The sequence below is a fragment of the Malaclemys terrapin genome, chromosome 2 (genome assembly GCF_027887155.1).
Source record: "Malaclemys terrapin pileata isolate rMalTer1 chromosome 2, rMalTer1.hap1, whole genome shotgun sequence".
NCBI lineage: Eukaryota > Metazoa > Chordata > Testudines > Emydidae > Malaclemys > Malaclemys terrapin.
This window is the reverse complement of record NC_071506.1, coordinates 208,752,401-208,776,051: the sequence shown is the minus strand read 5'-3', so window position 1 is coordinate 208,776,051 and position 23,651 is coordinate 208,752,401. Positions and strand designations below refer to the sequence as shown.

The 23,651-nt window shown below is 42.8% G+C and overlaps 1 protein-coding gene across 2 annotated transcripts in view; it reads left to right on the top strand.

Annotated features, from left to right (window-relative positions):
* Nucleotides 1–5,990: 5,990 nt before the first annotated feature.
* Nucleotides 5,991–23,651, top strand: part of DNAJC13 (DnaJ heat shock protein family (Hsp40) member C13) — a 101,514-nt gene continuing 83,853 nt past the window's right edge. The window contains exons 1-2 of one of the 2 annotated variants that reach the window (XR_008443974.1): nt 5,991–6,232; nt 16,348–16,428. Coding sequence is in view for 1 of the 2 variants with exons in the window: in XM_054019670.1 (XP_053875645.1) it covers nt 16,361–16,428 (68 nt within the window). In the remaining variant the exon portion in view is untranslated. The remainder of the gene's footprint in view (nt 6,233–16,347; nt 16,429–23,651) is intronic. The other variant, XM_054019670.1, reaches the window with a different exon arrangement.

Sequence of the window (23,651 nt, the reverse complement as noted above, 5' to 3'; positions counted from 1 at the left end):
ACTTCAAAATTCAGGAGTGCTCAAGCTCAGTTCGGGCAGCTGTTTCTTCATTTCTCCCAAATCAAATATACCAATCCACTGTAACTTGCTGTAGAAAAGGTAGAATAAAATTGAGCAAGAAATGCTTCCCAGTGGTTATTAGGACTGGAATTGCTATTTTCAACAGCCATTGCCTTTTTGTTTGTTTGTTTAAAAGGAAGACAGTGATATTGCATTGGCAAATTCCCCATAGAAAGAGTGGAAGAAAAGAATAATAAAGGCACCTCAACTTTTCCTCATTTATGTAGGACAGCCTTATAATATGCATCCAGATATCCTCCAATCACACAAGCTGAAAATTGTTCCACTTTACTGCAGTTCTGTAACCATATGGGAACCAATCCTGTCTGGGTTCTGTGCACATCTAAAATTCATGCTGAATGACCTGCCATGGGAGTGAGTTACCAGTGACCCAGGGCTGCGGCGGAAGGAGGGTGCAGGTGGGGGAGGGGAGGAGAGAACCCAGGGCTGGGGTGGCAGGAGGTGTGTATGGGGGGCAATGGTGGGGGGAATGAGGGAGCCCAGAGCTGGGGCGGTAGGGGGTGTGGGTGGGTGGGTGGGTAAGGAGAGCCCAGGGCTGGGGCACCAGCGGGGTGCGGCGAGGAGCCCAGAGCTGGGATGGGGGGCAGCCCTGAGAACACGAGCATATGAATATTACTAACATTAGGAAAATTTGAAGGAAAACACTTGTATACTGTAAGAGGGCTAATAAAACATTTGTTCTGTAATATGGATGGAGTATTTCTAGAATATGCCCTCAATATATGATGGATAGATAGCTAATCGTACTAAAAAGATTTCTTATATAGTTCAGCCTGGATGGTATATAAGTAATTTGAGCCAATTTGGTATAAATATGAGGATTGGTAAGACTGAATACATTCTGGATTACTATATTGACTGGATCATGACTTCAGAAGAGGCCAGAAAGAGTGATGCATTAAAACATTTTATTTTAGGTAAAAACCTCATATTGCATGCAGTTTTCTTTTTTTTTTTAGCTCCGTGCAATAATCCTTGCAAGGCACATAGTACTCTCACTCTGAGCATGATCAAAGGCAACCAATATATCAATAAACTAAACAAGACAGAGGAGACTCTGCCACCCCACAGTACTGGAGTGTAATTCTGCCCAATCTTCACAGATAGTGCAAGGGCTAGAAGCTCTTTTTGCCCACTTCATCCTGAACACTTGTACCCATGCTAGGCCGAATCTGGTCCTTTGTGATTGCTGTGAATCTCAGTAAATGTGCTTTACAAATACGGAACCCTGCTATTGCGGATTGTATTTAAATGGTCAAGATACCTTATTGTTCTTGTTGCATATATACAGTGCATTGGTTCTCTGTTGTATCACAAGGTACTGTAACATATCTGAAGAATTTAGTCATACTAAAAAAAAACTGCACAATGCTTTAGATTAGGCGCTGATCACAGAAATAGTTTGATGTAGTGTTAATTATTTAGTAGTAGATTGGAGATCTTCATTCCTTCCAGATTCCAGTAATGGGATGGTAAGGAGAGACCTTGTTTGCTAGACTGGAGATAGCCTGACTCTTGTGCAAATGATAGTATTTGATCTGTCAAGGTCAGTTTGACATTTGAAATAATTCTTCAGATGAAAGATCTGGAAGTGATGAAGACAGGTGCATTTCTCCGAAGCAAATTGAGGTCACCAAGAATTTTAGCCTTGAAAAAGACACCAAAAGACATTTTACTGCTTTAAAATTCCAATTTTTGCATAAATTAAAAATAGTTTCATACTGTTTCTGACTCCAGGAAAATCTGGCCACACTGAAGTCAAGAGCAAAACTCTCATTGACTTCAGTGGAACCAGGAATTAACCCTGTTTTCTTTACTGGCTTATTTTTAATTACTTAAACCACAAACTTTAATATGGGAAGGTCACCTAGCTTTTTAATACTGAAATATTAGTTTGAAATATTAGAATAGATATGTTTATCAATCCTGCTTGATAAAACCTGTAGGAAACAAAAACTTGGTTTCTGGAATTAGCTCCTAGTTTGAATGTTTACAACAATTTATTAATGTAATTGTATTACTTATTAGTCAGTCTTTGGTGTCCAGCAATAAGCATTTTACAAAAGAACTCCTCATCTACTGTGTTTTCACCTTCTATACATAAACAGCAAATACTGGGGGGGGAACCAAAAGTCTGGTGTGTCATGAGTAATATATGAATAATATGTATTAGAGTGTACAACTTTTCCGGTCCTCACCATTTCCTCCTGCAATTAGACCCTTGGAATTCCTAATGTAATAATAGAACAGTGAGTCCTATTTTAACTTTTTCAAACTTCTGTGACTACAAGTTATACATCAATTTCACCAAAGTGATACTATCTTCCCATTAGCACTATTTTATAATGGTGGTCCACATTCTTCTGACTATTACTCTGAATAATAAGAATACTCAGTCATTTAAAATGTTTTGCCCAAAGTGGGGAGGGATAGCTCAGTGGTTTGAGGGCCTGCTAAACCCAAGGTTGTGAGTTCACTCCTTAAGGGGGCCATTTAGGGATCTGGGGCAAAAATCTATCTGGGGATTGGTTCTGCTTTGAGTAGGGGGTTGGACTAGTAGATGACCTCCTGAGGTCCCTTCCAACCCTGATATTCTATGAATTATGGGACGAGATGAATACTGTATAGGACAAGGATAGTAGAAAATGGAAACTAGATCCCATTATTTTAGGGGGGTTTGTCAATGTTAACTAGACTAATACATCCAAAGCCTACTTGAGAACATTCAATACATAAATAAACCCAGCTCTTATATTGCACTTTTCATCAGCTGCTTTAAAAAACAATGTTACTAAGGAAAGCAATATAAGGAGAAACACTCCAATTCACAGTTTTTTCAAAAACATTTACCTCTGTCCTCAGTTATATTAGGGACACTACTGCAATGCTGCCCTAAAGCTACTGTAAATGACTATGGGAAAATCATCTCATCACAGAGGAATGCTCCGATTCATACAGCAGGCTCCACAGAGCTCCTACATCAGATTCCAGTTTAGGCATGGGAAGTAGGGGTGCGGGGGATACTGCAGCATCCCCAGGTTTTGCACGGGGTCCCAGCTGGCAGCCCTGCACCCGGGGTCCTGGCTGTTGGCCCCGTGATCAGGGTCCCGGCTGCCAGTTCTGGGACTCGGCTGCCAGTTCTGGGACTCGGCTACCAGCTCTGTGCCTGGGACTCAGCTCCCAGACTGCATGCGGGGTCCTGGTTGTCGGCCCCATATCCGGGGCTCCGCTTCTGGCCCCGCACCCAGGGTTCCACACCCACCCCTAGCTGTGGCCCCAGCCTTGGACCTCTTATCCCTGTCCATGTTTCCCCCACCCCACCCGAAGCCATGGCCATGCTCCTGGCCTCAGCTGTAGGGGCCGCTGAGGGATGTGAATGGGGTAAGGGCGGGTACAGCTCAACACCCCCACTCTAAAACTGTTCCAGCACCACTGTATTCCAGGGACAGCATGCAGAAAGCAGATGATGGAGGGAGGGTGTGTCTGTTGCATCCTTATACCACAACCATCCTCAGGTGCTATACCCACCCTCCAACCTCAGCTGGCAGCCTGCATAATTTAAATGAGCCTTCAGGGTTGATTAACATTAATTTTAGGGTTAACTATATTCATGTTTTTATTACTTTCTACTCCATCTTCCTAAAAAAACTGGCATCATTAAAAAGTTGCTTCTGTATGACAGACTGTTGATTATGCAGCGTGCCTTGCATGGGTTGGGTAAAATCCACCACTTCTCAGGTGTCTTCATTTTGATGGTGCTGTATGTAACTATGACACAACCCTGCAGCTCTTATTTATGAAAAACATAAACTGAACTCAACAGAAATACAGATTGCCAGGTCAGGCCCATAGCCTGAAATGTGGTAGAGGACAGGGTGTGAAAAATGGAGGGAGCCATGATTATTGTGGGCATGTCAGTGTTTGAGGCCTTACCCCAAGTAGTCACAGATCAACAATCACACTCCCAAAAATCATAAGGTTGGAGTAAAACGCATGGAGATCTAAGAAATAATGCATGTGGACATCTTCCATTTAGCTTCTGTGTAACTATGAACTGATCTTACAGGCCTGACCCACCTTCCACCTGCCCACACCATCCTCACCCCCAAAGGTCTTTCCCAGTCTACCCATAACTATTAGGGTGACCAGCTGTCCCAATTTTATAGGGACAGTCCCAATGTTTGGGTCTTTTTCTTATATAGGCCCCTATAACCCCCCACCCCATCCCGATTTTTCACGTTTGCTGTCTGGTCACCCTAATAACCATATACCCTTCCAGTTCTCAGAGCCTCCTTCTTTGACCCTGCCCAGCTCTGATCCCCGCCACAGAAACTCGCCCGTTCTCAAACCCTTCCCCTGTGCCCCGCCCTCTCACTGAGCCCTCTCCAGCCCCTCCCCTCTATGCCCCGCCCTCTCACTGAGCTCTCTCCAGCCCCTCCCCTCTATGCCCCAACCTCTCACTGAGCCCTCCCCAGTCCCTCCCCTCTGTGCCCCAACCTCTCACTGAGCCCTCCCCAGCCCTTCCCCTCTGTGCCCTGCCCAATCACTGAGCCCTCCCCAGCCCTTCCCCTCTGTGCCCTGCCCAATCACTGAGCCCTCCCCAGTCCCTCCCCTCTGTGCCCTGCCCAATCACTGAGCCCTCTCGCAGCTCCTCCCCTCTGTGCCCTGCCCACTCACTGAGCCCTCCCCAGCCCCTCCCCTCTGTGCCCCAACCTCTCACTGAGCCCTCCCCAGCCCTTCCCCTCTGTGCCCTGCCCAATCACTGAGCCCTCCCCAGCCCTTCCCCTCTGTGCCCTGCCCAATCACTGAGCCCTCCCCAGTCCCTCCCCTCTGTGCCCTGCCCAATCACTGAGCCCTCTCGCAGCTCCTCCCCTCTGTGCCCTGCCCATTCACTGAGCCCTCTCACAGCTCCTCCCCTCTGTGCCCTGCCCAATCACTGAGTCCTCCCCAACCCCTCCCCTCTGTGTCCCACCCTCTCACTAAGCCCCCCTCCAGTCCCTCCCCTCTGTGCCCCGCCCACTCACTGAGCCCTCCCCAGTCCCTCCCCTCTGTGCCCCAACCTCTCACTGAGCCCTCCCCAGTCCCTCCCCTCTGTGCCCCAACCTCTCACTGAGCCCTCCCCAGCCCTTCCCCTCTGTGCCCCAACCTCTCACTGAGCCCTCTCGCAGCTCCTCCCCTCTGTGCCCCAACCTTTCACTGAGCCCTCCCCAGCCCTTCCCCTCTGTGCCCTGCCCAATCACTGAGCCCTCCCCAGTCCCTCCCCTCTGTGCCCTGCCCAATCACTGAGCCCTCTCGCAGCTCCTCCCCTCTGTGCCCTGCCCACTCACTAAGCCCCCCTCCAGTCCCTCCCCTCTGTGCCCCGCCCACTCACTGAGCCCTCCCCAGCCCTTCCCCTCTGTGCCCTGCCCACTCACTGAGCCCTCCCCAGCCCCTCCCCTCTGTGCCCCAACCTTTCACTGAGCCCTCCCCAGCCCTTCCCCTCTGTGCCCTGCCCAATCACTGAGCCCTCCCCAGTCCCTCCCCTCTGTGCCCTGCCCAATCACTGAGCCCTCTCGCAGCTCCTCCCCTCTGTGCCCTGCCCACTCACTAAGCCCCCCTCCAGTCCCTCCCCTCTGTGCCCCGCCCACTCACTGAGCCCTCCCCAGTCCCTCCCCTCTGCGCCCAGCTCACTCACCGAGCGCTCCCAAGCACCCACTGTGCCCCACCCACTCACTGAGCCCTCCCCCAGCCCGTCGCCTTTGTGCCCCGCCCACTCACTGAGCCCTCCCCCAGATCCTCCCCTCTGTGCCCTGCCCACTCACTGCTGCTCCCCGATTTGCGCATGCGCATGTAGGCTGCTGCTCGGTAAGGGAGGGGCGGTTTCGCGACGGGAAAAGGGCCGGGGAGAGTCAGCTGACAGGGTCTCGTGACAGTGTGGGAACCGACTGTGCTTGCGCATAGAAGGCGTTTCGCTGCCGGAGTGAAAATGGCGGCCTCCAGCGCGAGACTCTGAGAGGCTTTAGAGAAACGGGGCGCAGCCGCTGCAGCCTAGGCGCTGCGCTCGGCGACGGCAGCAGCTTCTGGGTCTGCCCGCCGCCGTTATCTTCAGCGCCGGCTGCGGCCGGGTGGCAGCCAGGCTGGGGGAGTCCGGGCAACGCAGCTCTTCGGCCAGGTAAATCCCTCGGGGCTCAGCGCTTGCGTGCAGCAGCGGGATCCCGGGTGTCCGGCCTGCGCCTGACTCGCTCGGAGCGTGTGTGACTCCCGCTTGTCACACACTCACCGGCCATTCATCCCTTCCTGCCCCGGGGTGGCTGTCATACCCCCTCCTTGCCCCAGCACCTCACCCCCTCCTGCCCCATTTGGAGGGGGTGGGAAAGAGGAGGCTCATATACACCTCCTGCCTCACCTGGAGGAGGATGGCACTGGGAGGGCTGTCATACACCGAACGAAATCCTCTCTTTCTCCCTCCTTCCTTCCCCCTCTGAAAGAGGCTGTGACACTTGTCAAAAACTCCTCCCCAACTTTCCTTTTCCCAGAGACGGTAACCCACAGCAGAATCTGCTCCTCCCAGTGTTGTCTGAATCAGTTTTATCCCCGAGGAGAGGAGTTAGTGGATGCTTGGCAAAATCTGCATCTTCTTCTTCAGAGGAGACTAATAACCACTCTTAGTGTTTGTTTTTGCCCTTCACCTCTTTTTCCCCCTCCCACCACAGCAAGATCAAAGTCTTTGGACACCATGGTACACTCTAGAAATAACTTGAGGGTGGGTGACTTATTGGTGAGGGGGTCTCTGTTCTCAACAGGAAATTGGACTTCAGGCTTCAGCAGTAGCTCTGAAGAGGACAAGCTAGAGAAATGTAATTTTAGTTCATATGATCTACCTGGAAATGTGCATTCTCCTTTCAGCCCTTTCAGTTCAGGGATGAGTTTGCATCCCTTCCTACATCAAATGTTCCAGGTCATTTGAAAGTTTGTTCAGCTTTTCCACTGTGAACTGTAGATGATGTTGGAGGGGGAGAACCTGCTCTTGCTCTTAGGAACTGTTGCTCTCAACTTTGGGGAAAGATTTCAGCTAGGGGATGTGAAATGATGGTAATTGAGACTAAATAAAATCTTCATACACAACTAAATCCTCCACCGTTTGAGGGAACTGAAAACACGTCTTTCAGATTAATCTTCAAGCAATCTCCTTTGTGCCCTTCTCCTCTTCCTTGCACACAAGTTAGACTTTTGCCAGAAAGGCTGAGAAGATAAAATTGAGTAAATGTTTCTCTTCTTACCGTTATTTAGTCTCATTTCTTGGTGTTAATGATTATTTCAGGAAGTCTCTTTTCCTGTTTCCCTTCTTCAGTCTTGTAAATCGTGAGCCTCTGCTTCAGTTTATTTTTAGGAAGATTTAAGTTTTGGGGATGAATTATTTGTTTCTGTTGGTGGTGGTATCTATGTTCTATATGAAATCTAGGGGGTGGGAGCATGAGTGATTCTGATTTCATCCATGAATTTCAAGTCGAGGGGATGTGAGGAGCTACTCCTCTCACTATCTTTTAAACCACTACTTAATTTAGTAACAGCATTTTGCCAGTGCTCATTTCTAAAAATAAAAAAAAAATAGGTTATTTAAATGCTAAATTATACTGGGTTTTAGCCCAGATGAGTTCATTAACTTGAAGTTTGGTCTAATCTGTGTTTGTTGTAGGGGGCCAAATTCTAAACCATAACACCAGTAATACATTCGGGTGAACATTTAAACTTCTCTGATAAATCATATTCAACTTGCTGCAAATGGAAAGATAATGCTTAAAGATTCATAAACTAAACACTTTCTCTACATAACCTATGAACATTTTTCCAAATTATTCTCTTTGTTTTGTTTGCTGCTGCTCTCATTCTCCTTATATCTCCATAAAGCAGCTTAGTTTTAAAAAAACAATAAATCCTGTTCCCTTTGAATGGTCTAGGATTATACTTTCCATGTACTTACTTGTCTCAGGGATTGAATCATTGAGTATCTTCTGAATGTTCAAACTCTTGGCATTTCAGGAACAGTTCTTCTTAATGGTCAAATCTGAAGCTTTGACCATAAGTGATATCAAACTAAGGAGATCTGATGAGTATCACTTTAAAAAAACTTCAGATCTTACTTTAGTAACTTCATACATAAATTTTAATCAATACTCATCTATAAACCTTAATAAATCCAAATATGTACAAATGAATAACTTCATAGTAACAAAGTCTTAATTTATGTGGCCTACATAGATGTTAGATAAAAGATCTGAAACATCATTTAAACAAATTTTGGAACCTATCACTACAACTTAAATTAATAATGGAAAGCTTGCAACTCTATACCTCCTTTTTAAATAAAAATAAAATAATCCACACTAGTCTTCATCCTTCCCCAGGCAACTAAATTTGTAATATTAATTATTGAAAAATATCTATTTAAGATCATAGTTTGTTTGATAGTCTCGCCATTTTGTATCTAGTTATCCTTTTTCCACACATGAATTATAACCCAAAATATTTTGATCTTTTTTCATGTATTTTTCGTGAAAGAATTTTGGGCTGCACCAGTAACTTTTAAAATCCACAGTATATAGCAGGGGTAGGCAACCTATGGCACACGTGCCAAAGGCGGCATGCAAGCTGATTTTCAGTGGCACTCACACTACCTGGGTCCTGGCCACCGGTCTGGGGAGCTCTGCATTTTAATTTAATTTTTAAATGAAGCTTCTTAAACATTTTAAAAACCTTATTTGCTTTACAAACAACAATAGTTTAGTTATATATTATAGACTTGTAGAAAGAGACCTTCTATAACGTTAAAATGTATTACTTGCATGCGAAACCTTAAATTAGAGTGAATAAATGAAGACTCGGCATGCCACTTGTGAAAGGTTGCCGACCTGGTATACAGTAAGAGACAAGCAATATTGGATTTTCAAATAGTTGGGTTTATTTCTTTTTAAACATCAACTCATGAATGAAACAGGCTGCTGTTTTTAAAAACATGAAGTGGTAAAGGCTTGCCTGAGAGGTGCAGTGGGAGTATAGGTTTATTTTACTTTTGAAAGTAAATAATTCAGCACAGTAGTGGGAGAAAGGAGTGTTGCACAAAGGGGAGTGGTAGCTAGGATGATACTTAAGAGACTTGGCAGAAATGAAGCTTGCTTTTAGACAAAACCGTTGAAATTTTCTGGTATTTCTTAAGGGACTCTGTGAAAAGGAAATTGTTACTTTTCAAAGTCTTGTCTCTTATAATTGTATAGAGGGAACCAACACCATTAAAAAGCAGAATGCTCAGTACAAAAAGCACTTTGTTTATATGACTTACTGCTTTAAGCAGTATCTCTATCTTCGAAAGGTGCCATAAACTGTTTGTTTGGCTTTAGATCTTTAATGATCCTTGCAGGGTAGAGGATAGACTAAAGAGGTTCCAGCCCATGTCTGTTGACAAACATCTGTTTACCTGGAATGAACGTATAGTCTATCTGTATTTTGACTTTCCTAATTTAAAACGGAATAAAGGATCAAGTATGCAGATCATTTTAGAAAGCCTATTCCTATCCCCTCCCTCAGTCTCTTCACTTAAGCCTCTTTCCAGCTGGTCTCAATTGTCTACTCCATCCTCTGCTCAGTCTTGCTCTCTTCTTTTGTTACTTCTTTTAAGTAATCCCTTCCTATCTTCCCTTGTCTCCCACTGATGCCTTACAGTACACTTTATTTATTTCACCCCAATATTACATAATAAAAAATTGTTACACAAGTATGATACCTGCAAACCATTGGCTTTGTTTGTATGTTGCCCTTTCCCCACCTTGTGTCTGGCTTGTGTATTTAGATTGTATACTCTTTTTGAAGACCACCATCTTACTGTTTGGGGTCCTGCAGTAGTAGGCACTCTACAATCTTAGTAGGCCCCTACTTGCTACTGTAATGCAAATACTAAACATGTCACTTTGAGATATAAAAGATTGAAATAGCATAGAAATAGGCTTTTGGGGAGTAAAAAAAAAAAAATTGGTTTCACTGGTGGTTCAAATTTAGGCTCCAGTTCAAGCGCATGAGTAACTTATGCTTGAGAACTCTTCCATTGAATTCAATGGAACTACTCATGAATGTGAAGTACTTATATTTGAGTGTTTGGAGGCTCAGGGCCCTAGTTTCTAACCATAGTATTAGAAAAATGAGTTATCAGCAGACTTCCCTTTCTAAAATAAAAACCTAAACAAAGATCCCTTTCCAGTCTTGGCCAACACCTGATGGTGTACAGTGTTGCAAAATTAAAATGGAACAGAAGGGTTAAAATTAGTGATGGTTTGTATAGGTGCAACCCACTGGTGAGTGTTTTATGTAAAAATCTTAAGGCAGGGAACACGCAACTTTTAAACTCTATTAGACCCTTTGTAATAGATACATGACACTAGTATCTTATTAACTCAGTACTGTATGCAGTGCAAGGAAAATGCAAGTCTCCCTTTTCCCAATATTTCATTCATTCTTACAATACTGTTACTGCAAAATATTGCTAAATAAACTTTCTTGGTCTTGTGGGAAGCTTGTGTAACTTCCATACAGTAGTTTATAAAACCTGGAGAGTGCTTTAGAAAATGCCTGTGGAAACAAGTGGAATATTCCATACTTCACTTTAACAAAAATAAAACTAGATGCCAAGTTGAAGCTGGTGTAGGTGATAGCACTACTATTACATGCAACTGAGCTAGGTTTCAGTAGTTTTCTGGCCTCCAACACTTAAACTGTGGCGGATAATTGTATGGATTACAGTGGTCCCTGAAAGCACCTGTTCCGATCAGATCCCAGTTGTGCTTTAGGCACTGTAGAAACCTACTGAAAGAAAGTGTTAGACTGGCAACAATGAAGCTTTGCTTTTAGACAAAAAGTCTGAACATTTCTGGTATTAAGAGAATCTCTTGTCAGATTAAAACCTTTTTTGTAACTGACAAGATGCAACAGGTGAATGTAACTACTGGATGCAGGGGAGGGTGGATAAGATGAGCATGATCTTGCAGTGACTGTGTATGCAATATAGTGCACCCCTACTTAGCTGTTATCACCTATGCTTTGGTAAATTTGTCTGTCATGTACTTATATTGCCCCCATTATTATAGGACCGGTCTACACTAAAGCTGTAAGTTGACCTAAGTTACGCTACTTCAGTTACGTACGTTACAAAACTGAAGTCTACACTGTGTGCTGTGTTAAGGGGAGGAACTCTCCTGCTGACTTACCTTCTGCCTCTCAGATTTAGCCACGAGTATCTGAGCAACTCACAATCTTTAGAGTACCTTAGCCTTTCAGGTAGGGAAGGTACAGCTACAATTATTCCATATTCTCACTTGATGAGATCCGAGGGGCATGGAGAGTCTGCTTTCCAGAGAACTTTGTCTAGTGACAGGAGTTACAGTTCCCCTTTCAGTTCTTGCTGAGTTGGTAGGAAGCTTAAAATTGGAAAATGAATTCTGGTCTTGTCAAAGAATGATAGAAAAGTAGAGCTGGAAGGGACCTGGAGTGATCATCTAATCCATCCCCTTCTGCTGTGGCAGTGACAGGTATATTTAGACCATCCCTGGCAAGTGTTCAAAACCTCCAGTGGTGCAGATTCCACAACCACCTTGGAAACCTGCTCAAGTGCTTAACTATCCGTAGATTAGATATTAGGAAAAATTAACTGCTTCTAAATCTCCTTGCTGCAGACTACTGACAAGCAAACAGTCCATATCAAGGCCAAATAAACTTATGTTGGAGGTTTTTTTCCTGAAGTACATATACCTTTTTACATTCAGAAAACAGTTGCTGTGGATGGCTATTGGATGGTTCCAAAAGATTGTTCTAGTATTTATGTGCAGAAAACCTTACTAAAACTGCTAAGTATCCCAGTAGCAAACATTTGTGAGAGCAGTTTATGGCTGTGTTCGATATTTTCATTAAAATAATAAAAAAGAATCACATCAAAGTTGTAACATGCTGAGACAAAAGCCAAGAAAATCAAAATGATATATAACTCAGTCTTCAATTCACTAACTCGGTTCTCATTATCCTAACTTTTATTGGCTTGTGTCAATAGATGCTTGAATAAATAACTTCTGGAGTAAATTGCCCATGGGCCATGTAACCTGAATATTTCCCTTAAAATGTGCTGTTTGGTAAGATTGAAAGAATGGATGTATGTAGCCAGAGGTGTATTAAACAAATGATTCATCTTCTCTTGAGCTAATTCATGGTTAGGAATATATCAATTTGATGAATGTCACTGAACTGCTTTAATATCAGTGGGAGCCGTGAAGAACTCCATAGATTTGAGACTTGTTCCCTAAACTAATATGCCAGCATAGATACTGTTCAGCCCTTGGATACTGTTTGATAGAGCTGATATTAGACTACTTCATGGTGTTGCATCTGAGATTTAGTGAAATATTTCCCACAGTTTAGTCTTGATTCTGCTCCTGATTTTAAGTACTTGCTTATCTAAGGTAAATTAGAAATGTAAATAACATATCAAGTATATAGATACATGTTCATAGGTATGCATGTAGGCTTATAGGACTAGGACTTTGCCTGCCTTGCCCCTGCCCTGAGGAGCTTACAACCTAAATGATCAATAACACTGAGTGATGGCAAGAAAATTGTGAAGGTGTGGGAAGGGAAATGTGAAGGCTAATATCTTGATTCTATCCATTTGGATAGAATAGAGAATACCTAGTTCTCTGAAAAGTGGCCATAAGAATTGCAAGAAATTCACAGATCTGCAGTGCTTAATCTTATCACTATTTCATACTAAGATATTTTTATATATATAAAATACAGGCAAATCAGACCTCATTATACTGGCACTTCAATTCAGGTGCATTTATTTTCCTATGCTTACCCATAAATAGGGCATGTATTACTTTTCATGACTCTAAATTCTTTTTGTAAGGTGTAACATTTTCAAAAGTGACCTAGGCTCCTAAGTCCCATTGACTTTCAATGAATTAAGTGCTGAAGTCACTTTTGAAAATGGAATTTAGGCTTCCGAGTCATTTAAGTGCTTTTTTTTTTTTTTTTTTTTTTTTTTTAAGGACAGTGCCCCAAATTCCTCATCAGGTTTGGGTCTGCATACCTAGTAATGATGTGCCTTTTTTTCCATTCAGGAGTTCTAAAAATTTCCCAGTGTGGACCACACTTATGCAGAGATACCTTGTTTAATTCAGGATGACATGTCCTTCCATTCATGACTGTGTAACATCCCTGTAATAATTGCTTCCACAGAAAATAAATTCTTTTCTGATATTAAACTTTTTAGCTGTCTTCTAATGCCATTTATGATTGGGGGGGATTCTTGTGCTGACTTCACCTAGTTTACCTTGCAGTAAAACTAAAGTGCCTTGTCTTCATTGTATTTTTAGCTTGGAATAGCTCATGCATGTTAGTAACTTCCAGGTAAAATATACCTCTTTCAGCAGTGAAGACATGGCCTTAGTGTCTCTAGTATCTTCTAGTGTTTAACTGCTATGATAGGTGGCATAGGAAACCCAAAGTCTAGTTAGTTGTGGTAACCTACTTTAAAACTTAGTTTATATTGAGTATTTAAAAGTAAATGTTATATAGTATCTAATCACGTAGTATTTACAAGATAGGTCGGTAATCATTAGAGTTCTCTGATCTTGAGAGATTCTTCCTTCCTCAGTTTTTTCCATCAAATATGCTCAGTTAACAAGTAAAAATGCTGTCATCTTTGATCCAGACTCACCCTGGAATAGGAAAATAAAGCTGTTTCCTCCCCTTTAGTTCTGTCAGGGCTGTCAAGCAATTAAAAAAAAATTGTGATTAATCATGCAATTAATTGCAATGTAAATAATAGAATATCATTTATTTAAATAGTTTTGGATGTTTTCTACATTTTCAAATATATTGATTTCAATTACAACACAGAATACAAAGTGTACAGTGCTCACTTTATATTTTTATTACAAATATTTGCACTATAAAAAACAAAAGAAATAGTATTTTCCAATTCACCTAATACGAGCACTATAGTGCAGTCTCTTTATCATGAAAGTTGAACTTGCAAATGTAGACTTATGTAGGAAAAAAACTGTTTTATTCTTGAATGCCGATGTAAAACTTTAAAGCCTACCAGTCCATTCAGTCCTATTTCTTGTTCAACCAGTCGCTCAGACAAACAAGTTTGGTTGTTTACATTTGCAGGCAATAATGCTGCCCACTTCTTGTTCACAATGTCACCTGAAAGTGAGAACAGGCGTTCTCATGGCACTGTTGTAGTCGGTGTCGCAAGATATTTACATGCCAGATGCGCCAAAGATTCCTATGTCTCTTCATGCTTCAACCACCATTCCAGAGGACATGCGTCCATGCTGATGATGGGCTCTCCTCCAAAGCAGTGAGGACCGACACATGTTCATTTTCATCATCTGAGTCAGATGCCACCAGCAGAAGGTTGATTTTCTTTTTTTGGTGGTTCAGGTTCTATAGTTTCCGCATCCGAGTGTTGCTCTTTTAAGACTTCTGAAAGCATGCTCCACACCTCATCCCTCTCAGATTTTGGAAGGCACTTCAGATTCTTAAACCTTGGGTCGAGTGCTGTTAGCTATCTTTAGAAATCTCACATTGGTATCTTTGCATTTTGTCAAATCTGCAGTGAAAGTGTTCTTAAAATGAACAACGTGCTGAGTAGTCATCAGAGATTGCTATAACATGAAATATATGGCAGACTGCAGGTAAAACAGAGCTGGAGATATACAATTCTCCCCCAACGAGTCACAAATTTAATTAACACTTTTTTTAACGAGTATCATCCGCTCCAGAAGCATGTCCTCTGGAATGGTGGTCAAAGCATGAAGGGGCATATGAATGTTTAGCATATCTGGCACGTAAATACCTTGCAATGCCGGCTACAAAAGTCCCATGTGAATATCAGTTCTCACTTCCTGGCAGGGCTGCCGAGAGTGGGTTCGGGACCTGGTGAAAAAAATTTTTCGGGCCCCCCCAGCAAGGGCGGACTGGCAAAACAGGGCTGATGAGGGGGCGAGGGGAAGCCAGGCCCGGAATTTTTTCGGGCTCCCCAGCAAGGGCGGACCAGCTAAACAGGGCCGACAAGAGTGCGGGGGAGCCGGGCTCCGGGCCCCCTCCTGGACTGCTGGGCCCCAGTAATTTTGTACTGGCTTTCTACCCCCCCCCCCCCCCCCAAGCCCCCTCGTTGGCCCTGCTTTCTGGTGACATTGTAAAAAGCAGGCAGCATTATCTCCTGTAAATCCAAACAAACTTGTTTGTTTTAGCGACTGGCTGAACAAGAAATAGGACTGAGGGAACTTGTAGGCTCTAAAGTTTTGCACTGTTTTGTTTTTGAATGTGGTTATGTAATAAAAAATCTACATTTGTAAGTTGCACTTTCACGATAGCGATTGCAGTGCTGTACTTGTATGAGGTGAATTGAAAAATACTATTTATTTTAATTTTTATCGTGCAAATATTTGTAATAAAAATATAAAGTGAGCAATGTACACTTTGTATTTTGTGTTGTAATTAAAATTAATATATCTGAAAACGTAGAACAACTTCCAAAAATATTTAATGAATTTCAATTGGTATATTAAGTAATTAAAAAGGCAATTAATAACTATTTATTTTTTTTTAGTTAATCGCATGAGTGAACTGCGATTAATTGACAGCCTTACTAATAATATTCTGGAACTTGGCTAAATTGTATTGATTAGCTATGAGTGTGTAAGCAGCTCCTGCTCACACACTCATAGCTATATTGTGCAAAGGGTAACCAGAGTGAAATTATTTTAGCCAGTTAAGAAAACAGATGTCCTCTTTACCTAACATACTTGATTTTGTGTCCTCTGAATCATATCAGACAATAAAACTAAATTTGCTTCCTTCTTTGGGAAGTTATTAAAGTGGGGATTGTTTTCTGTGCACTGTCATGGGCGTACAGTAATACTAGTGTCTTTTAAGCAGATAGGAGTAACGCAATATTGGCTGCTCTTAGATCATTGCATGCTGGTAATAGGGAGGAGAAGAAATGAATACTTAATACTCTGCAACCAGTGAATAGTTGAAAACCATATTCCTTCAAGTTGCTAAATCTGAGCAGTGGTCAAGTATTTCAGGAGGTCTTAAATTGCAAACAGACCCGAGTGAAAGATAAATGAATTTAATCCTTGTATCACATGTATTTTAGAGCATATTGGTGATTAGTGGTTGTATTTGGTCTTAATTAAGATCATAAGTATTAACATGAGATCTATTTTGTTTCAGGTCTGGGCACAAAATGAATATAATTAGGGAAAATAAAGATCTTGCTTGTTTCTACACAACAAAACATTCGTGGAGGGGAAAGTAAGTAGTTTTTAAATCTATTACTTTGTCTCATGTCCATACAAAATACTGTCATGTGTAATCAAAATAGCTATCTTATCCTGTTTCTGATCTCTAATTGTATACTCTCAAGTCTTTAAAAATGTTGTGGAGCTGAAGGCTCATGTTACTATAAAGTCTCTGCTCTGACTTAAGGTGAGCAGATAGCAACTGTGGGGGAAAAAATGGGACGGGGTGGAGAGTAATCGGCACCAATATAGGGAAAAAGTCCCCCAAAATGGGACTGTCCCTTTAAAAACAGGACATCTGGTCACTCTACTCTGACTGCCTCTTCAGAAGCCAGAACTACTACTGTTTAACCATCTGCTCAGCCTGCCTTCATCCACTTCTGTTCCAATTCTGTTCTCTACTGTAGGTTTCCCAGTTTTCAAGAAAAGACATCTGGGCTATGCTGTCTGATTGTCTTGGTTTCTGTTGCACTAGTGAGATTAAAAAAGTGACTAGTCAAAGTATTTTAAATTACATAAATGGAGATGTAATAAATTTTCAAACTACTACCTGAATATTTAGAAACTGCTTTTTTCATGTGTCGTGTGGTTTTTTTTTTTTCTCCCCCCCCCCGCCCTCATTTCCCTTTTAATGGACAAGATCACTAGTCTGTACTTCTTCTTGGGCTAGGTCTACACTACCCGCCTGAATTGGCGGGTAGAAATCGACCTCTCGGGGATCGATTTATCGCGTCCCAATGGGACGCGACAGTCGATCCCCGAATCGACGCTCCTACTCCACCAGCGGAGGTGGGAGTAAGTGCCATTGACGGGAAGCCACAGAGGTCGATTTTTGCCGCCGTCCCTACAGCGGGGTAAGTCGGCTGCGATACGTCGAATTCCGCTACGCGAATAGCGTAGCTGAATTTGTGTATCTTAAATCGACCCCTCCCTCTCCCCCCGTAGTGAAGACCTGCCCTTAGACTGTATTGTTCTGCGTTAACCGCTGAACTACTAATGACAGGCTTCAGGTTGGTAAGACAACTCCCACCTGTTTATGCTCTCTGTATGTGTGTGTATATATATCTCCTCAATATATGTTCCATTCTATATGCATCCGAAGAAGTGGGCTGTAGTCCACGAAAGCTTATGCTCTAATAAATTTGTTAGTCTCTAAGGTGCCACAAGTACTCCTGTTCTTCTCTTTGAACTACTAATGGAGATTATTTTGGGAACACCTGTTCTGATGCATTGTAGACAATCTTAAATCTTTTTCACTAGGTAATGTAAAAAACCTTTCACTACTGCTGACACAATAGTGGATCTGAACTGGTCTTAGTGAAGGTGGGAGCCTTACCATACATGTTGCTCCAGCATTTGTCTTCAATACCATAAGTTAAATATAAGTAAGTCTGAGCTGGATACTGTTGCCAGAGCTCGAGAGCAGCATATCCGTGTTTTAGGCACTACTGCAGCTAAAGTAGTGTTGGCAATAGTGGCAAATCTTTGTAAAAATTCCCTAGTGTAGACAAGGCTTACTGTTCATTAGCCAAGCAGAGACATGGCAAATTTTCAGTGTATAATTTCCACGTGCCTTCATGCTGTGACTGTTTGGATACTAAAGCAAAATGCAATGTTGTATTTGAGGTTTTGCAAATAGAAGTCACAATTCAAAGTACAATAGTCACTAACTTTGTTTACTGATTCTGGTTTTAAAATCAAACCTAATTTTACTTTAATTCAGTCTTTGGCATATAAGATGCCTTGTCTAGTTTTTAAAAGCAAATAATTATCCACTTAAGTGTGCTGCTTAGAATGCTACAGAGGGACTTTGTTTTAAGTGTTTGCTTTCTGGTACTTCAACCTAAAAACAAACAACCATACGCTGAGCTAAAGCTTTTTAAGATTATCATTCTAAAAATGCCATAAGACTACAGGGCCAAGCTGTCACCTGTATTGAACATACAATGGTTACATATTATCTGAGAAACTGTGGCATCCAGAAGTATCACTTCAGTGGTGACATGAAGGAGAGGGACATAAGCCCTCAGGCAAGTGCTTTTTTTTCAACTTTCAACCCAAACCTGAACCGAGGTGATATGATGCATTTAGAGCATACAATTGAAGTGTAGGGGGGGAAAAAACATGAAAATAGCTTTTATTTATTCATTGCCCCATCTATCGCCTTGCACGATAAACTTAAATTTGGAGGCCTACACAAAAATAAAACTCAAATCCTGGGTTACCTCCTACTATGATGATTGACTTTCAACTTGGCAGTACTGTGAAGTAGAACGTGTAGTGAAGTTACCTCCCTTGGTATTTCCTGACATCATCTGCAATATTGCTGGCATATTTTTCAATCCAATGTTTGGAGTATGAATATTTCTGAAATTCTGCTCTACCTGATCTTAGAATAGGAATGAAACTCCGCTCTGTTAAACAGCATTCTTACCAGCAGCAAATCTTCCTGCACAGTTTGACTGATTCATAGTGCGATAGAAGTTCTTTAGTGTGTTTGTGTGGGGACTATTTGAATTGATCCAGCATTCAACTCTTACATGTAGTAGCATTCACTGTAGAACTGTAGGATAGCATCTCTTTCATGCGCTTGCTTTCTGAATTCTTGGAGTACAGTGTACTCCTCCTTGTTGGGGACAGATACGGGGTTAGCCTGTAGACACATGCTTGAACAATGAATTGGGGTTGAAACCTGATCATTTGGGGTAATACTCCAGAATTCAGGATCGGTGTCAGCTCATTCCTCAGCAAAGGCTAGGAACACTGGGACAAAAGTGACCCACCACTGCTTAATTGAAATAGCATCATGAATTCTTGGAAGAGGCCAAAGGAAGGACTGACAACCAAGAAATCTTGAAATAAAACTTGTCAATATCTGACAGAGTTCTCTGTCCAACAACAATAAAACTCTACAGCCTGGCAGTTCCACTCAGTCTGCTCTGGCCTACATTATTACTGCCTTGATGCAAGAACAAGGCTCTGCCTTTAGGCCTCTTTACAGTGGTGACTTATCTCTGAAATCATGATTATTGCTAGGAGGTAAACTCTCAATTAAAATCATCATGGACAAATTACTCAGACATCTTTTAAAAAGTACATATGTTGCCTCAGGGTAATAAGAATAAAAAAATGCTGAGCTTAATTAAAAACACACTATTAAAACAAATCCCCAATTAAATGGGCAAATGGACATACATGCTGTGGCGACAACAAATTTACCTGTAAATAAGTATTGAATTGCTGCAATGTCTTGTGTGGACAAGAATATTAAAAAAATTTTTGGCCTGACCTTTTTTCCAAAGGTGCTGAACATTTGTAGTTCCTGTTGATGTCATTGACATCAAGGACACAAATGAGAACTGCAGGTGCTCAACACCTTTGCAAATCATGCCACTTGCTATATAAAGAGCTGGTAGTGCTGCCTATAGCTAAGGTTGCCCAACATTTCCCATAATACTTGGCTTTCAGTTGTATACCTTTGCCAAAGTTTTTAAGTTGGGGTTAAAATTTTCCATGGTGGGGGTGTGTGTGTCAGGCTGACTTCTTTTCCTTTTTCTTTAAGTTTCAGCAAAAATGGTTTGGCTGGTTCCAAGAACCAGGACATGCAAATACATTGTCTTGTTCATGTTTAAAAATTCTTCTAGCTGCTGCACTGAGAAACCCTAGCACCCTATGCTTTGAAGCAGGGATTTGAAGTTTGGCAACAGTGGGAGGGGGAAAGCACACTAGTGCCAGAGATGTGCCTTTTGCTGTGCCTCTGTGGAAAAATAATCCAAATCTGGCTAAGTCGTGAGCCTCAGAACACGTGTGCCCATGCTCGGCACACTTGTAAGAGTTTGGCAGCTGAAGTCTCTAAAGTTTCTGCCTGCACTGAACATCATTCATCTCAGGGCTGAAGGGATTGAGCAGGATTTTTGCTAACTGCTCCTGTCACTGCTAGGGGCTGCTGTGGTGCTGTGTACCAGAACTGAGATCAAGGAATCTCTCTCCCTTACATTCAGTGCTCCACTGCTGGCCTCCAGGCCATGCAGAAAAGGAAGAGCCACCTGACTTGAATGCAGAGGAGTGAGGAATTAAGGCAAAGTCAGGGGTGTTGCAGGAGCCAGAGGGTATAGGGGCTGGGTGTATTAGGGTTACCATATTTCAGCAAGCAAAAAAGAGGACGGGAGGAGCCCTTCCCCCATCCTGCCCTAGCCCCGCCCCGTCCCTCCCACTTCCCCCCTCAGAACCCCCAACCCTCCCACCGCTCCTTGTCCCCTGACTGCCCCCTCCTGAGACCCTCCCCCCATCCTAACTGGCCCCCTAGGACCCTACCTGTACCCTGACTGCCCCAACCCTTATCTACACCCCCACCCCCAGACAGACCCCGGGACTCCCACGCCCCATCCAACCACTCTCCACCCCCTGACAGCTCCCCCCCCCCCCCCCAGAACTCCCGACCCATCTAAATCCCTCTGCTCCCTGTCCCCTGACTGCTCCGATCCCTCTCCCCACCCCTGCCACCTGACAGCCCCCCTCCGAACTCCCAACCCCCCCCCGCTCCTTTTCCCCTGACTGCCCCCTCCTGGGAGCCCTGCTCCTAACTGCCCTCCAGAACCCCACCCCCTACCTGTACCCTGACTGCCCAAAACCTTATCCACACCCCCAGAAAGCCCCCCCGAACTCCTGACCCCCCCCGTCTCTTGATTGCCCCCTCCAGAACCTCCCTGCCCCTTCTCCGACCCCCGGCCCCCTTGTTGTTGACCTTCGCCTAATGTCTCTGTGAGCTTGCTCAGGAACGGCCTGAGCCGTTCGTCCCGGCACGCTGGGCAGCAGGGGAGGAGGAGCGGGGGAGGAGCTCCAGACTGCCGGAGGCGATCTGCAAATGGAGGGAGGGAGAGAGTGATCACTTCCCCGTCCTCTCCCCTGCAGCAGAGGAGGAGGGGCTCTCTCTGGCTGTCGGAGCCCCATGTAAGTGGCACCATCCGGCCGGCTGCCCTGTTAGCCGCGCGTGCCCCACATGGGGCGGGGGGAGGTCCGGATATTTACAAATTCCCCCCGGACGCTATTTTTAGCTCAAAAAGCCGGACATGTCCGGGGGAATCCGGACAAATGGTAACCCTAGGTGTATTTAGTAGGAAAGTGGCAGGTGCTGAGGCATTGTGGGCTTGTGGTTGGTTAGGAGCTGGGGTACAGTGCAGAAGAGTCTATAAACACTGTAGAGCTCACTCCCCTATAGAACCTGAAATTGAACCCAGGAGTACTGAGTCTAAGTTCCTCTGCTGACAGCAAATAGCTATGAAGCACTCTGGCAAAGTGTGTCTCACTCTGTTAGTGACTGGTCACAGAGAAAAACAGCCTACTACTGCTGCATGTTACTCTGTTAACTCAAGCGGTACAGGTCTTTGCTAAAGCTCCTGTTGCTGCTGACCCAAACTGTGGCTGGATAGAATTTTTTTTTCATATCAGGAAGCTGCATTTAAACCCAAAACCTGCAATTAAAAGAACAATAGGGTTGCAGAGTCAAACATTCAAATATTAGGAAAATAGCATGTAATAATGTACTGGTAATTAGACTGTATCATATGGGATGTGCACATATGAATTAAGGTTGCACAGGAGACCTTCATTCTGACATTTTCTAACTCTTGAGTTTGCAACTTTAATGCTCTTTTAATATAAGCTCTTCTATGTGTATAAGTGTAAAGGAGAAATATATATGCTTCAATTAAATTAAAACCTAGTCATATGTGTCACTAAATCTATACTGGGCCCCAAATTGTGTTTAAACTTTTACTAAAGGCAATATTTTTTTTTCTAAAGCATCACTCATTACAATCAATTTGTCTTGTTCGGGGTACTATTATTGTAGTACATTTTTGACTGTTATCACAAAATCCTGACAATTGCTAACTGTTCTTAACTTGAATCTTTGCTTACAAATAAGTGTATAATGTCTGTCTAGAGCATATTATATCAAAGTTTACAGGCAGCACAACTTATGAATGTGAGCCACTGTATTCTTCTTAAAATATATGAACACCAAATTGGATTGTTTTCCATTGGTGTTCAAGGGAAAATGGTACCTACTTAAACTTAGTTGACCTTCTGTTTGGAAGCCTAAAAAAAAAAAAAAAAGTATGGAATGTGTAATGTGAAAAAGGAGAAGTCTGGATGGCTGCACAGGGCCAGATGTACATTGATCCAGACTTTTAGTTCTAAAAATGTCCACAGATCAATGTGCTCAAGAAAAGAGGTGAATTTTCTTAGCAGAAAAACAAATATTCAAAATTTTGACTGAATAAACTAAAAGTTCTTGATTTCCTGTAAGAGGCATTTTAAACTTCAGCCAGAGAATATCCATTAATTAGCAATGGGTCCGTTAAAACCATTCTGACCAAGTGGTAGCTTTTAAATGTAGTTTTTATTTTTTGCTTTATGTCGGTGTGAAGATCTGAGCAGCAGAATTAAAATCTTCTATAAAAAGCTGTTTTCATATAGCAATTTAGCTACATGTCTACTTAAACTTTTTTTTTTATAGGCAGTTTTATGGTACAGGCTATACCTGAAAGTGCTGGCTTTAATTGGTACTGGAGTTTATCCTACAGTGCTGTTACATACTAGATAATAAATATGAAAAATAACTTTATAAAATCACCAGAATCTAAAACTGGTACACACCAGCCTCTTCTCATACTGTATGTGCAGATGTGGCAGCAGTAGAAATCTATCTGAAGATCTCAGACACCTGAATTTCTGTGGTAAATAGGGTTTCAGCTTCCTGAATGAAGGGGTGAGATACAAACATGGCAGTTCAGAAAAGACTGTGCTCCAGGCTTTTCTCCTGGAGTGCAGTGAAGAGACTTTTGGATAGCCAAAATTCTGTCTTGCGTCCCTGACAATAGAACACTGTTGGGATTCAAGTTTCAACAGCCTCAAGGAAGAAAATTGGATTTAAAGAGGCTGTGATGTATTCTGCATTTTTATAATTAAATTACAAAACACACATCCTGTTCCTAAACCTGTGGGGACATCTTCAATAACTAAAACAGTTAATCTTGATTAACATATTGCAAATTGTCTGCATGAAAGGACACTCCTGAACTTTACAACTATTACATTTTAAATTCTGTGGCAACATTTGGGGGAGGCGGGGGGTGAGAGAAGGAAACAAAAGCTATCTTTAAATACAAAATCCTCTTCTCCACCAGCCTCATAAGGTTAAAAAGTTTGAGTGAACAGAGGTTTTGTTCCATG